A 14,508-nucleotide genomic window follows, 5' to 3' on the forward strand; every position below is an offset into this window, starting at 1 on the left:
TCTAGCTTTTGAGTATGTCTGCTGAATCGCATTCCAAATATCCTTGGCAGTGGCCAAGAACATACATGTGTCACTAATCTCAGGAATCATAGAATTCCACAGCCACGCCATAATCATGGAATCTTCTTCATCCCATGCTTCAAAATGAGGATCTCCTGGTTTCGGCCCCGTACCCATGAGATGGCTGATCTTTCCCTTTCCCTTCAGCACGATGCGGACAAGTTGAGACCATTTGACGTGCTTTTTCCATTCAGCCTATATGCTGCCAGGATATTTTGCAATTTGCTAGGTTGTTGGGATCGAACAATCTCCTCCGATTGTGCTGTAGCGGTCGTCTTTGCAGCCTCCGACATTCTTCACAAACAATGATCTCTTGGCGATTAAGGCTGATCACTCGAAACGGAAACCACCAGCAATGAAAGGCTAGCAAAGGTAGAACTAAGAACGGAAACTGCTCTAAGAAATTTCAGCAATGAAGGCTAAACAGAAAAAGTGCAAAAATACTCTGTTTTTGAACTAAAAAACAGGGTAAAACAGAGTACAAAGAAGCAGCAGTATGGTCTCGGCAATGAATGCCTATGTGAAGAGGTTTTTAATCCCAGAAAAGAGCCTAAAGCTCTGATACAATGACACAAACTGAGAAACACTTCGTGGAAGAATTTTCTTCATTAATTTGAATAATACATAAAACGTTAACTATATACATCAACCCTAGCAGCAGAAAAGGAAAACTAACTAGGTTATTTCAGATCCCATGATTTATGGGATATTCTAACAAAATAGGACACTAACCAAATCAGCCTAATTCTAGGAATACAGGCTGTTACAAAATTTCCTAAAATAGCTAACTATACACATATAGAATACAAGTCATTAAACACGTTTTCCCACAGGATCCATAGGAGTATCAACAAGTCAAGCACCCAACAATCAAGTTTCCTCGAGAATGTCAACTACATACTTCCTCTAAGAGAAGTTTATGCCTATCTTTGACCTTGCAACCTCAATTCCCAAGAAGTACCAAAGTTTACCCAATTCTTTGGTGTGAAAGCACAGAGAAGAAGTTAGAAAGAAGGGTTATTTTCATATTTCTGCAGCCCTCAATCCATTCCAAATATATAGGAGAATTAGGTACAAATGATTGGGAAAATATTCTGAAAGACGAAAGCTGGTAGGGACAGCTGGCTATCTAGAATAGTACAGAATGTTCTAGCATTCTAACGTACATAAAATCGAAGCCTAGACCCCCCATCTTTTGCAATGTGGCATTTGTAAGTCAAGGGAAAACATTTGCCACAGAGTGATATTAGAGGATGAAGAAAGGGAAAACCAAAGAAAAAGAGAGAAATGGGGACACCAAAAAAAGGGAGGGCCGGAGGATGGAGGATGGAGGATGGAGACCGCGCCTACACCTCCTCTGGGCAGCCTCGCGAGGAGAGGTGGTGAAAATCTCAAAGAGATATGGTGTTTCCCAAGAAAGGATTCCAGAATAGTGAAGGTCAAAAGATACCTTGTTACTGAATTAAAAAATAAGAAGAGAATTGCCAGGATAAGTAGGGTGGGGTGGAGAATACAAAATACACTGTGGATGGTCTGCCAATCCCAACCATTGAAGTTAAGTTCTGATTCAAAGATTGAAGGAGAATTAGAGAGGGAGAGTAAACATCATATGTATCTCTTGGCTTTGTGCAAAACCAAGGAAGGCATTCTAGGACATGCTGGAAGGTAGCCACCATAAGCTAAAGACTATGACTACCAAGCCAAGCAAGAGTGACTCGCTTCTATTAGCAACTTATCATGAGGTCTCTCTGAAACAGATCCCCACCCTCTCTCCCCTCCCTCCCCAACCCCGTCGCCAATTAAATTGTTTCAATTTTATCTCCTCCTCTATCCTTATTGTTCATATATTCAAAATGTAACATTATGGACGCTCTAGTTTAACACAACTAATGTTGGGCATTCAGTTTCATTTTCACTTCTTTTCACCATTTATTTATTATATTATTATTTTTTTTGCTTAAATTGTTTAAAAGCTGAAAAATATTCCTTAATGGTATTATATAAATGAAATATATTATGTTTAGGATATCAATAAAATGAAGCTCAAAGAAAGAAGGATCCCATCTCCATAGGAAGGGCTATCTCTCAAGGAATGAATACTCTTTTTAAAGTTTAAGGGTCTTACCGGAGAAAAGAATAAACTTGATTCATAATTTTATTCAAAGTTTCATATCTATAACAAACATTCCATAAGAAACATTTTAAACAATGACGTCCAGTTCATTTCAAGAGTTGCATGAGTGTGTAAACACCATTGAAAAAGCTTAAAGTGGGTCTCTTTGAGGAAGACTTACCATGGACTCTTATTAATCACATAGTACATCCATTTTAACTTGTCTAATTCTGATGCATCAGCATGCTCCTTCAGCCAATCTCTTAGAACTGGATTACTACACCAAACCTGAATAAAAAATAAAAAATAAAAATAACTACAATAATTTTAGTAAGAGGCCCAATACTATTAACATAACTGTATGAAATGATTGAGTTATATTTTCAAATTATAGCAACCTCAATTAAGTCCAAATGAGACATTCCAAAAGAAACCAGTTATTTCATTGTTTAAAGAAAACATGTACATGATATAAAGATCCTTGTGTGGCATTTCAGAAGTGGAAAATATGCTTTGCATTGATACCACAGGATCCCAACTACTCTGCATGTTACCATTTTTTTTAAATCTTTATCCCAAAATAAGCAACAATACTTTTTTTTTTTTTTTTTGATAAGTAATAAGTGTACTATCAAAACGTGCAACCCATGTATACAAGAGGTATAAAGGGTAACCCCTATTGACTAGAAAATGATTTACAAAGCTCTAAGAAATCAGAAAAGGTGGGACTCCTGCGAGTTCAACCAAGTCCTGCTCCAAGAGAACAAAGTATGTAACGCCAACTTCCTCAACTCAATCATGCCGCTCTCCTTATCCTCAAAGCTGCGTGCATTCCGTTCACACCATAAACACCACATCACACATAATGGGACGAGCCTCCACATACGCAAAGCATGCCTATTACCCAATTGACCCCTCCAAATTTTCAAGATAACGATAAGAGGCATTCACATATTCACCTAGATGAACTATCTCAGACCTCTTATCTGACTTGTACAAGAACAAACAAAAGGTTTTCTCAAGTCAAATGGACAAGTCAATCTTGGGAGATCTAGGCAAGAAAAAGCTAAAAACAATTCAAGAACACCAATCAATGAGGCACTGAATTATAAGAAATATACCTTCTAAAAGTCATTGACATCCTGTAATAAATTATCTCAGCCTTTTGTTGTCCATTTTCAATTCAAATCAATTCTTAGGGAATATGAGTATGGGTTTTCCTTATTAATTCATTTTTGTTGTCCATTGACATCCTGAAGGGTATGGGTTTTCCTTGCATAAATTCTTCTTTTTTTTTTTTAAGTAACTGAAATTCATTAAAGGGCACAAATGCGCAACTCAAGTACACAAGAACTATAGAAAGAAACATCTAACTAGAAAAAGATAAAAGATCAATAAAATCATGAGAGCTAAAAAACTGAAAGCAATTAAAGGCAGTCGTCCAATGGTAGAGGGTATTGAAGAAAACTGCCTTTAATTCCGTCACCGTCCTCTCACGGTCTTCAAAAGTACAATCATTTATTTCTCTCCAAATACACCACATTAGGCAGGACAAAACCATCTTCAACATTGCTGCACAATGAAAACTATCAAATTGCCCTCTCCAATAGGTGAAGAGGTCTACCACTCATCTCTACCACTCATCTAGGCATAACCCAATCTAACCCAAAAAGACTGAAAATAGTATTCCATAAAGCACTAGCATCGAGGAGTAAGAGATGATCAATGGACTCCCCACTCCTCTTACATATGCAACATCAATCTACCACTATGATATGCCGCTTCCTTTGGATATTCGTAGCGATGATCTTCTCGAACGCTGCCAACCAACCAAAGAATGCCACTCTCGAAGGAACCTTAATCCGCCAAACCAAAGAATGACACTCTCAAAGGAACCTTAATCTACCAAATACTCAAAGGGAAATGAGTACTTTCATGGGGAATTAGGACATTGTAGAACCATCTGACATCGAATAACCCTCAGATGGGCCCCAACAAAGCTTGTCTACACCCTGCCTCTCAGTCTGAAGCCAAGAAATCCACCTCCTAGTCATGCACTACACTAATAAAATTAAAGTTCCATTGATAGCGTCACTAGAGAATTCTAAATGATCAGCCATGGAAGCATCCTTAAATCGAGCCATACTGAATAACTTCAGAAAAGCTACCTTAAGTGCCTGATCCATACACCACACATCATGCCAAAATCCAATCCTATAGTCATCACCCACCTCAAATCTAGTATGACTAGAAAACTCCCCCCAGCTCGTCATATTGTTCCAAGGACCACCCCATACGACACATGAGCATCATTAGAACACCAAGCACCCCACGAGCTACCATATTTAAAATCCACTTCCACGCTCCACAAAGCCTCTCTCTCATGTACACATCACCATAGCCACTTTCCCAAGAGAGCTCAGTTGAACAGAAATAAATTTTGAACCCCCAACCCCCTTCAATGATTGGAGAACAGATCTTAGACCTACTTACTAGGTAAAATTTGAACTCTTGACCAACAACTCCCCACAAGAAGCCCCGTTGTAACTTCTCTAGGTGATTGGCAACACCAGCAAGTAAGTAGGCATATTAGATAAAGTGCTTTTGATCAAAGTAATCCTCCCATCCTTTGACAAGTACATTTTCTTCCAACTAACCAAACGACGCTCTATCGTAAGAACTAAGATGAGGTGAACTACTCAGCATCTAATTACATCTTTTGATTTATCTGTACTACCCAAAACATTATTTACTACTTGGTTATTGACCGTCAAAGAAACACATCAAAAACTAAAAGTTGTCTCAAATTTTGTCCTAAAATTGGTGTATCTGATGAGGGGAAAAAAGGAGGAGTTGGCGGTTTTGTTCAATTCTATTGAAGCTTCTACAATGCAGTATAATTCTGATTTGGGAGGCATTTCTGCCTATGTTCCTGCTCCCAAATGAATTGAGGAGCTTGAGGAATGTGAGAGGGTCGAATTGATGGATCATGAAGCTTAACATCGTAGCATGGAATGTAAGAGGGTTGAATGCCCTCAGAACAAGGTTGTGTATTAGGGGTCTCTTGAAAGAGTGGAAAGCAGATATAGTGTGTTTGATTGAGACTAAGATGGAGGCTATCTCCCGTGAGGTGATTCATAGTCTTTGGGGAGGTCAACATGTGGGGTGGAAGTATAAAGGGTCTAATGGTCTATCGGGGGGGATGTTACTGATGTGGGATAAGAGGGTGGTGGAGTGTAAGGAGGAGTGTGTGGGGCATTTCACTTTGGCATGCTCTTTTCAAAATGTGGAGGATAACTGGGTTTGGGCTTTGGGGGGGTGTATGGGCCGAATGAGGATGTGGAGTGAAGGGCACTCTGGGAAGAGCTGGCTAGTTTGATGAATGTGTGGGAGGTCCCTTGGTGTTTTGGCGGGGATTTTAATATTGTATGGTTTCCTAGTGAGCGCTCTAGTGTTTCTTATAATTCTTCTGGCATGATGGACTTCTCGGACTTCATTTCAAAGAACAATTTGGTGGACATTCCGATGATGGGGGGTCAATTTACTTGGTCTAATAATCAAGAAAATGAGATTTGGTCTAGAATTGACCGGTTCTTGCGATCCTCGGATTGGGAAGATCACTACCCAGCAGTGTCACAAAGAAGACTTCAACGCCTGCTCTCCGATCACTTCCCTTTATTACTGGACTGTGGGGGCTCCTTGCGGACGTAATAAGTGTTTTAAATTTGAAAATATGTGGCTTAAAGCCGAAGGTTTTGTTGACAAGGTTAATTCTTGGTGGGAATCTTATTCGTTTGAGGGTTTACCTAGTTTTGTGCTTGCTAATAAATTGAAATCCCTTAAATTAGATTTGAAAAAGTTGAATGAGGAGGTGTTTGGGGATATTGGGAGGAAAAAGAAGGAGTTGTTGGGAGGTATTCAGGAGATGGATGAGTTGGCAGAGTCGAGAGGCTTAGATCAGGAGGAGAAGTTTTGAAAGGCGGATATGTTGAAAAAATTGGAGAATACCTTGTTGTGTGAAGAAATTCATTGGCGCCAAAAATCGAGAGCTTTGTGGCTCAAGGAGGGGGATTGTAATACTCGTTTCTTTCACAAGGTGGCTAATTCTCATCGCAGGTACAATCGTGTGGAAGTGCTTCGTATTAATGGCGTATTATCCGATGATCCAGCTGAGGTAAACGATCACATTGTGCAGTATTATCAAAGCTTATACTCAGAACAAAGCACTTGGCGACCTAGAATGGATAACCAACCTTTTTTGTCCATTGATGAGGAGGATAATAGATGGTTAGAAAGAGATTTTGAGGAAAAGGAGGTATGGGAGGTGGTAAAAGGCATGGATGGTGATAAGACACTGGGTCCAGATGGCTTTTCCATGGCTTTTTTTCAAGCTTGTTGGGATGTTGTTAAACAAGATGTTAAGGCGGTTTTCACTGAGTTCCAACGTAGACGTCAATTGGTGAAGAGCTTGAATGCAACTTTTACTTCATTGATACCGAAAAAGGCGGATGCGGTGAAGATGAAGGACTTTCGGCCCATTAGCTTGGTGGGAGGGGTGTACAAAATTGGGTCTAAGGTTCTTGCCAATAGGATGAGAACTGTTTTGGGTAAGGTCATATCCTACTCCCAAAATGCTTTTATTGGGGGTCGACAAATCCTAGATTCTGTTCTCATTACAAATAAATGTGTGGATAATCGCATGAAATCAGGGGTGACAGGTGTTCTTTGTAAATTGGACCTGAAAAAGGCTTACGACCATGTGAATTGGGACTTTGTTTTGTATTTGCTGCATAGGTGCGGGTTTGGCGAAAGGTGGAGGGCTTGGATAGAGTGGTGTATTAAGTCGGTAAGATTTTCCATTCTTGTGAATGGTTCTCCGGAAGGCTTCTTTAACAGTTCAAGGGGAATTCGGCAAGGGAATCCTCTCTCTCCGTTACTTTTTATGCTTGTTACGGAGGCATTGAGTAAGATGGTGAATGCGACGGTTGATCAAGGCCTTTTGATTGGATTCTCAGTGGGAAATAGGGTCTTATCGGAGTTGGTGGTCTCTCACTCTTTATTTGTTGATGATACTTTGATTTTTTGTGGAGCTTCTATCGAGCAAATCCGGTATGTGCATCTCATTCTCTTATGTTTTGAAGCTGTTTCGGGTTTGAGAGTGAATCTTGGAAAGTCAAAGATTGTCGCTATTGGTGAGGTGGAGAACATTGCGGTTTTAGCTAATATCCTTGGGTGTAGTATTGCCGATTTGCCTATGAAGTATTTGGGTTTCCCTCTTGGGGCGCCGTATAAGGATATGGTTATGTGGAATGATGTGATCGAAAAGATGGAGCGTCAGATGGCAGGTTGGAAGAGAATGTATCTCTCTAAATGAGGTCGTTTAACTCTCATTAAGAGTACGTTGACTAATCTTCCGACTTACTTTTTGTCTCTATTTCCAATTCCTATGTGTAGCTAAAAGGCTTGAGAAAGTCCAAAGATATTTCTTGTGGGGAGGAATGGGAGATGAGCGTAAGTTGCATCTTGTAAATTGGAACCAAGTCTGTCTTCCTCTACGCTACGGTGGTCTTGGCATTCGAAAGTTGCACCAGTTTAATCAAGCTCTCTTGAGGAAATGGCTTTGGAGATATGCAAATGAGAGCGAGGCTCCTTGGTGTAAGGTTATCAAACCTAAGTATGAAGAGGTGGGTGGTGCACGAAGGAGGTTTCGGGTTCTCATGGTGTGGGTTTATGGAAGCATATTCGACAAGGTTGGAACTTTTTTGCCAAAGATATTCGGTTTGAGGTGGGGGAGGGTTCGAAAGTTCGTTTCTAGCATGATATTTGGTGTGGGGATACTTCTTTGAAGCAAGCCTTCCGGTCCTTGTTCAGTATCGCTAGACACAAAGAATCTTGGGTGAAGAATAACTTTACTTGAAGGAATGGGGTTGTCGAGTGGAATGTCATTTTTGTACGGCCCGTCCAAGATTGGGAGATGGATTTGGTTTCTCCTTTCTTTGATCGGTTGTACTCTTGCAAGATTTCCATAGGCACTGTAGATCGTATTAGCTGGTTCTCATCTAAGAAGAGCAAGTTCGAGGTTAAGTCGCTCTTCAAGGCCTTGTCCAATTTTAATCATGAGGTGTTTTCTTGGAAGAGCATTTGGCGTACTAAGGTGCCTTTGCGAGTGGCTTTTTTCGGGTAGACTGCGGCCCTAGGCAAAATTTTGACTCGCGATACTCTACTCTGCGTAAAAGGAACCTAGTGGTAGTGGAGTGGTGTTGTATGTGCAAGAAGACCGGAGAGTCAGTCGATCATCTTCTTCTTCACTGTGAGCTCGCAAGTGCTCTTTGGCATACTATTTTTAATCAGTTTGGGTTGCATTGGGTCATGCCTTGCAGGGTGAGGGACTTGTTCAATAGCTGGTGGTCAGGTGGACGTTCTCAAAGCGCGGTAGTGTGGAAGATGATCCCTCTGTGTCTTATGTGGTGTATATGGAATGAAAGAAATGCTAGATGTTTTGAGAATTCCACTAGGACTATAGAGGAACTGACTCATCTTTTCTTCTTTACTCTTTACTCTTGGACGGCCGCTTGGCTAGCTCCTTTAATGATTAGTTTCTCTGACTTTCTTTTTCATTTCTCTCCCTCTTAGGCGCTTTCTTTTTATACTTCCCGTGTATGTGGGTTGAACTTCTCTGTGCTTTTTATATATTATTATTACTTATCAAAAAATAAAATAAAACTCTCGTTCTAAATTCCATCATATGCAGAGCAAAGAATAGTTGTTAAGTGTGACAGACAACATGATAATCATGTTCATGCACAAACATCTAAACTCCCTTAGAGATATTAGAAACATATGTATTGTGTCTATATGTGTATGCACACAACCTGCAGGGAAAATATTTCATCCATGATTTTTGCAGCCTTGACAAGCAAAACCAAAGAGTCTCTCTCTCCATCCACAAGCCCTGTCAACTGCATAAGTTAAAATAAATAAATAAATATTAGAGACTTAATTTCCAATTCATAAGATGCATAAGGCAGAAAAAATAAAATAAAATTAGCAAGTTAAATTTCATAATAAGATCTAATTAACAGTCCCAATCAACAAAGGTATGCCCCCATGAAAACTGTTTTTTTTTTCTCTTAATTCGTAATTTCTAGTAAGTTTTTTTTTTTTTTTTTTTTTTTTTGAATTACTTCCATTTAATGTTCAATGCATACAAAGGACAAAAAGAGAAGTAATGCCAATACTAAATAACCAGCAAGCCACTATGAATGGAAATGCATTCTCCGCGGGATGCATAAACACTAAAAGGACAGAATGCCAACAATACACTCAAGCAACCATCCTCTATCAGGCTCAAAACTTCAGGATCCCTTCAAGTGTAAATATATATTCAAGTTAGTAAATATCAATTGAAATGGTTCCGGGTCAGACAGTAATAAACATAATATTGCATGATGCGCGTATTTGATCACAAGTGACTGGAATAAATGATTGAAGTTAATACCCAAAATAAAAATCATCCCAACAATAGCAGCAGAATAATATGTTTAATAAAACTAAAAGGAAAACTACCTCTGCATCGAGTGTAACAGGAGCAAAACGAAGAAGTTGCTTCTGTATAGCCGAACTTCGTGCTACTGGGTTTTCTTTGTACCTTTTGACAAATTTATATCAAATAACAAGCGTAAGCACAAAATAACTATTTAGTGTTTGTAAGAAAATAGTTTTTTTTTTTTTTTTTTTTTGATATGTAATGTTTATATATCAAAAGCGCAGAGAGGTGCAACCCAAGCACACAAGAAGTATACAAGAGAAAACGCCTAATTAGGAGAAGAAAAAAGAACAAGAAAATCAAGATAGCTAATCACTAAAGGGGCAAGCCAAGCTGCTGTCCAAGTGAAAAGCGTGTAGAAGAAGAACACCGTGAGGTCCTCCAAAGATCTCTCAGAATCCTCAAAGCATCTCGCATTCCTTTCTAACCATAAAAGCTTTTCACTTGGAGGGCTATTCCAAGTGGGTTTGTAAGAAAATAGTAGTGGAGGGCTATTCCAAGGTGGTGCTCGAAGCAATGAAGTTCGCTTCCATTGTGGGTTTGTCTTGTGGAGGTGACGAGAAAAGTCTTTTGGATATTTTTTCAATCGTTGAAGAGGAGCGGGAGCCCAAAAATGACGTTTCTGCTCCAAAGGTTAAGGGGAAGAGGGAGCTCAAAATTTTGGAATGCTCCATTAATTTTGAGGCTAGAGGCCGTGGCTCGAGTATGGTTAGTTGTATTTAGGGTTTTTGTGGGTTTTGGGGCATAAGGTTTCTTTAGGATTCTTTGGTTTTTAGAGTTTGTATAGGGTCTTCTTTTTGTGGGTTTTTGCAGGTTTTCCTTTGTATACTTTCTGTGTACTTATAGGCACATTGCGCTTTTTTTGATATATACAATATTACATATCAAAAAAAGAAAATAGTAGATAATGACATAGAGAATCCAGAGTCTTCAATCCATTCAATTCACACACATAGGAGAGACAGTTACACATTTGTAGGGGAAATGACAGAAGATGACAGCTAGTGGGGACACCTCACCAAGGCACCTCACTAGGACACCTCACCTAGAGCTTTTAGAACCTATCTTCTAGAAGGTAGTGGAATATTTTGTTTCTTAGGAAACTTATTAACATCTTACGCATATGTTAGAGAAACAGTGCAACCATGCACATCAAGAGTAAATTGGTTCCCTAATCACATTATTTCTTCTACAAACAAAAATAAAAGATAAAGGAAGCCTGATAGCTATATCCTCACATGAGCTAGCCATGATTAGGATTACAACTCTGCTGAACATACCTCCTTTCAATAATGTCAAAAAGTTGGCCATATTGTCCATTTACATCATATGGGACATATTCAGGATCTTCTTTAGCAAGTACGCTTCTGTACTCATCATAAGAAATGTATTTAACAGCAGAGACTTCTGTTTCCTATAATTAAAGAAAAAGCAAAGACAGACGATCAGATTCTCTGGCAGTCTAATAGCAGATTATGCATGTGAAATGACATAAAGCAGTATTTGGATGTTAAGCACACCCTTCCTCATGTCAATTGTACTGAATACCTCTCAATTGAGGGTTGCTCGTATTATATAGAGAAATTGTCTAGGTAATTACAGGCTGTATCTTAGTGATTACAGTAATCTAGGGAAACCAATAAGGCAACTAAAATCTATCTATTAATTACAATATACTATTGCTATAATATAAGAACATGCCATAACTAGAAAGACTAATTATGGCTAAATATATATATGGACCGTATCTGATTGACATCCCCCCTCAAATTGATGCTGGTCGATCAAGAAGCATCAATTTGCCCACAAGAAACTGATGACGTTGTCGTGTCATAGCCTTCGTGAAGACGTCAGCTATCTGGAGATCAGTGGAAACATGAGGAAGAGAGATAACACGAGTGTCCAAGGCTTCCCGAATAGAATGACAGTCTACCTCAATATGCTTCGTACGTTCATGGTAAACAGGATTAGCAGCTATTTGAATGGCACTAGTATTATCAGCATGAAGAGGAGTAGAATCAGTTTGAGAAAAACCAAGCTCAGCCAAAAGCCCACGAAGCCAGACAATCTCAGAACAAGCAGCAGACATTGCTCGGTATTCGGATTCAGTAGATGATTTAGAAACACGAGCTTGCTTCTTACTCTTCCAAGAAATCAATGAATCACCAAGAAACATGCACCAACCTGTGACAGACCGTTGAGTGTCAGGACATCCTGCCCAATTCGCATCACTATAAGCAACAAGGCGAAGAGCAGAGCCAGTTGGAAAGAACAACCCACGACCAGAAGAGCCCCGAAGATATCGAATGATACGCCGAACAGCAGCTAAATGAAGATGGCGGGGAGTTTGCATAAACTGGCTAACCTGCTGGACAGCGAAGGAAATATCGGGCCGAGTAATAGTCAAATAATTCAAGCTGCCTACCAACTGTCGGAACACAGTAGGATCAGAAAGAAGCTCACCCTCCTCACTTCGATATTTCACATTAACCTCCATAGGAGTATCCACCGAAGAAGAATCTTGAAGGCCAGCTAGACTAATCAAGTCCTGGGTGTATTTGTTTTGATTCAAGAATATACCAGAAGAATCCGTGTGCACCTCCAACCCCAAAAAATACGTAAGAGGACCAAGGTCTTTCATATGAAAAGAGTCTTGAAGATTGCGCTTGAGATGTGCAATCAAACTAGAGTCGGTTCCTGTAATGACAATATCATCCACATACACAAGTAAAAGAACAAGACCAGTCGGAGTCTTGCAAAGGAACAAAGAAGAATCATATTGGCTTTGGACAAAGGAGAAGCGAAGCAAAGTAGACCTGAATTTTTCAAACCATGCCCGGGGAGCCTGTTTTAAGCCATAGAGAGACCGTTTCAACTTACACACAGCAGCAGATGGAGAAGAAAACAACCCCGGAGGAGGAGTCATGTAAATATCTTCTTTGAGATCACCGTGAAGAAAAGCATTTTTGACATCCATCTGGTGAAGTGGCCAGCCTTGGGAGGCGGCAATAGAAATAATTGTACGCACTGTAGTCATCTTTGCGACCGGAGCAAATGTCTCCTCATAGTCCACCCCATATTCTTGCCTGTTCCCAAGAGCAACTAATCGAGCCTTATACCGATCCAGAGTCCCATCAGAGCGAAGCTTAATTGAGTAAACCCATTTACAACCAATGGCTTTAACATGAGAGGGGCAATGAACCATGTCCCATGTATGATTGTCCTGGAGAGCCCAAAGTTCCTCATCCATCGCTTTCCGCCAACATTCATATTTAACAGCCTCGGAAAAACATGTAGGGATGGAAATAGAAGATAAAGTGGCATTAAAGGAAGTGTGGGGAAAACCATACCTATCAGGAGGACGTGATACCCTAGCAGATCGTCGAGGACCAGACTCATGAACTGTCTCAAATGGCGGGTCAATCGGAGGAGTTGTCGGAACAGTTTCAGATGAAGGATCAGTCTCGGGAAGGGGCAAAGTTGGTGGACGTCGAGTATACACAATTCCAGGTTTGAACCGCTCAGGCAGAAGAGGCAATTCATCAAAACAAGGTAGAATACTAATCTCAGGCAATGATTCAACATGTGTAGAAAAGAAACATTGATGCTCAAAGAACACAACATTACGAGATATACGAAATTTGTCAGAACAAGGATCATAGCAAACATAACCTTTGTGAGAAACACTATAACCCATAAAGGCACATTTAACAGACTGAGCAGAAAGTTTGTGACGTTCATGTGTAGGTAAATGAACAAAACAAACATATCCAAAAGTATGCAAATTAAGATAGCTAGGATGCTGATGATACAAACGATAATAAGGAGAATCAAAATGCAAGACCTGAGAGGGCAGTCGATTAATTAAGTAAACTGCAGTAGATAATGCCTCAACCCAGAATTTAGAAGGAACATAGGACTCAAGTAATAAAGTGCGAACAACATCCAAGAGATGGCGGTTCTTTTGCTCCGCCACCCCATTTTGCTGAGGAGTATAAGGACAAGAGCGCTGAGAGACAATTCCTTTGTGGCGTAAGAAATCATGAAACTCGTGGGACATGTATTCTCCACCAGAATCAGACCTCAAAATCTTAATGCCTGTAGAAAATTGATTCTCAATATATGCTACAAAGGTTTGAAAAACAGACAGAACCTCAGATTTGGCCCGAAGAAAATAGACCCAAGGATATCGACTGAAATCATCTATGAATGTGACAAAATATTTATATCGAGCATGAGAAATTACAGGAGAAATGCCCCATACATCACTATGCACAACATCAAAGCATTTTGTAGCATGACTACCATGAGAAGAAAACGAAAGAGTTTTACTCTTACCAAGTTTGCATACAGAACAATCAAATGACAAATTTTGAGAAACTCGTTCTTTATTGCCTAACAAACCAGAATTTAACATATGAGATAGAATAACAGAATTTGGATGACCCAAACGTTTGTGCCATACTTCGTTCGAAGTGTTAACTGTCCTACAAGCTAAAGATAAACAACTAGGAATGGAAAAGTGCAGTGGAAATAGTCTGCCAACTTTAGGCCCCTTCGCGAGTATCTTCTCCGACACCTGATCCTGCACAAGACAACCATCACGAGAGAAATGGACATCACAGTTTTTTTCAACTAACTGGCCAACTGAAATAAGATTATTAGAAAGGCCAGGAGAGACATAAACATCTCTGAATGAAGGATTAATATCTCCTACTTCATTAATAGCTAAATGACTTCCATTAGCTACTTGAATATGAGATGAACCATGATATGGACGAACATTGCA

General features: G+C 39.7%; 1 protein-coding gene across 1 annotated transcript in view; it reads right to left on the reverse strand.

The window, feature by feature from the left end:
* Positions 1–14,508, reverse strand: part of LOC132186349 (nudix hydrolase 3) — a 68,575-nt gene that overhangs the window by 43,296 nt on the left and 10,771 nt on the right. The window contains exons 5-8 of the mRNA XM_059600278.1: positions 11,000–11,133; positions 9,740–9,821; positions 9,046–9,132; positions 2,355–2,461 (exon numbers count right to left, since the gene is read on the reverse strand). Coding sequence (XP_059456261.1) covers positions 2,355–2,461; positions 9,046–9,132; positions 9,740–9,821; positions 11,000–11,133 — 410 coding nt within the window. The remainder of the gene's footprint in view (positions 1–2,354; positions 2,462–9,045; positions 9,133–9,739; positions 9,822–10,999; positions 11,134–14,508) is intronic.

Source organism: Corylus avellana, chromosome ca7, assembly GCF_901000735.1.
Source record: "Corylus avellana chromosome ca7, CavTom2PMs-1.0".
Taxonomy (NCBI): domain Eukaryota; kingdom Viridiplantae; phylum Streptophyta; class Magnoliopsida; order Fagales; family Betulaceae; genus Corylus; species Corylus avellana.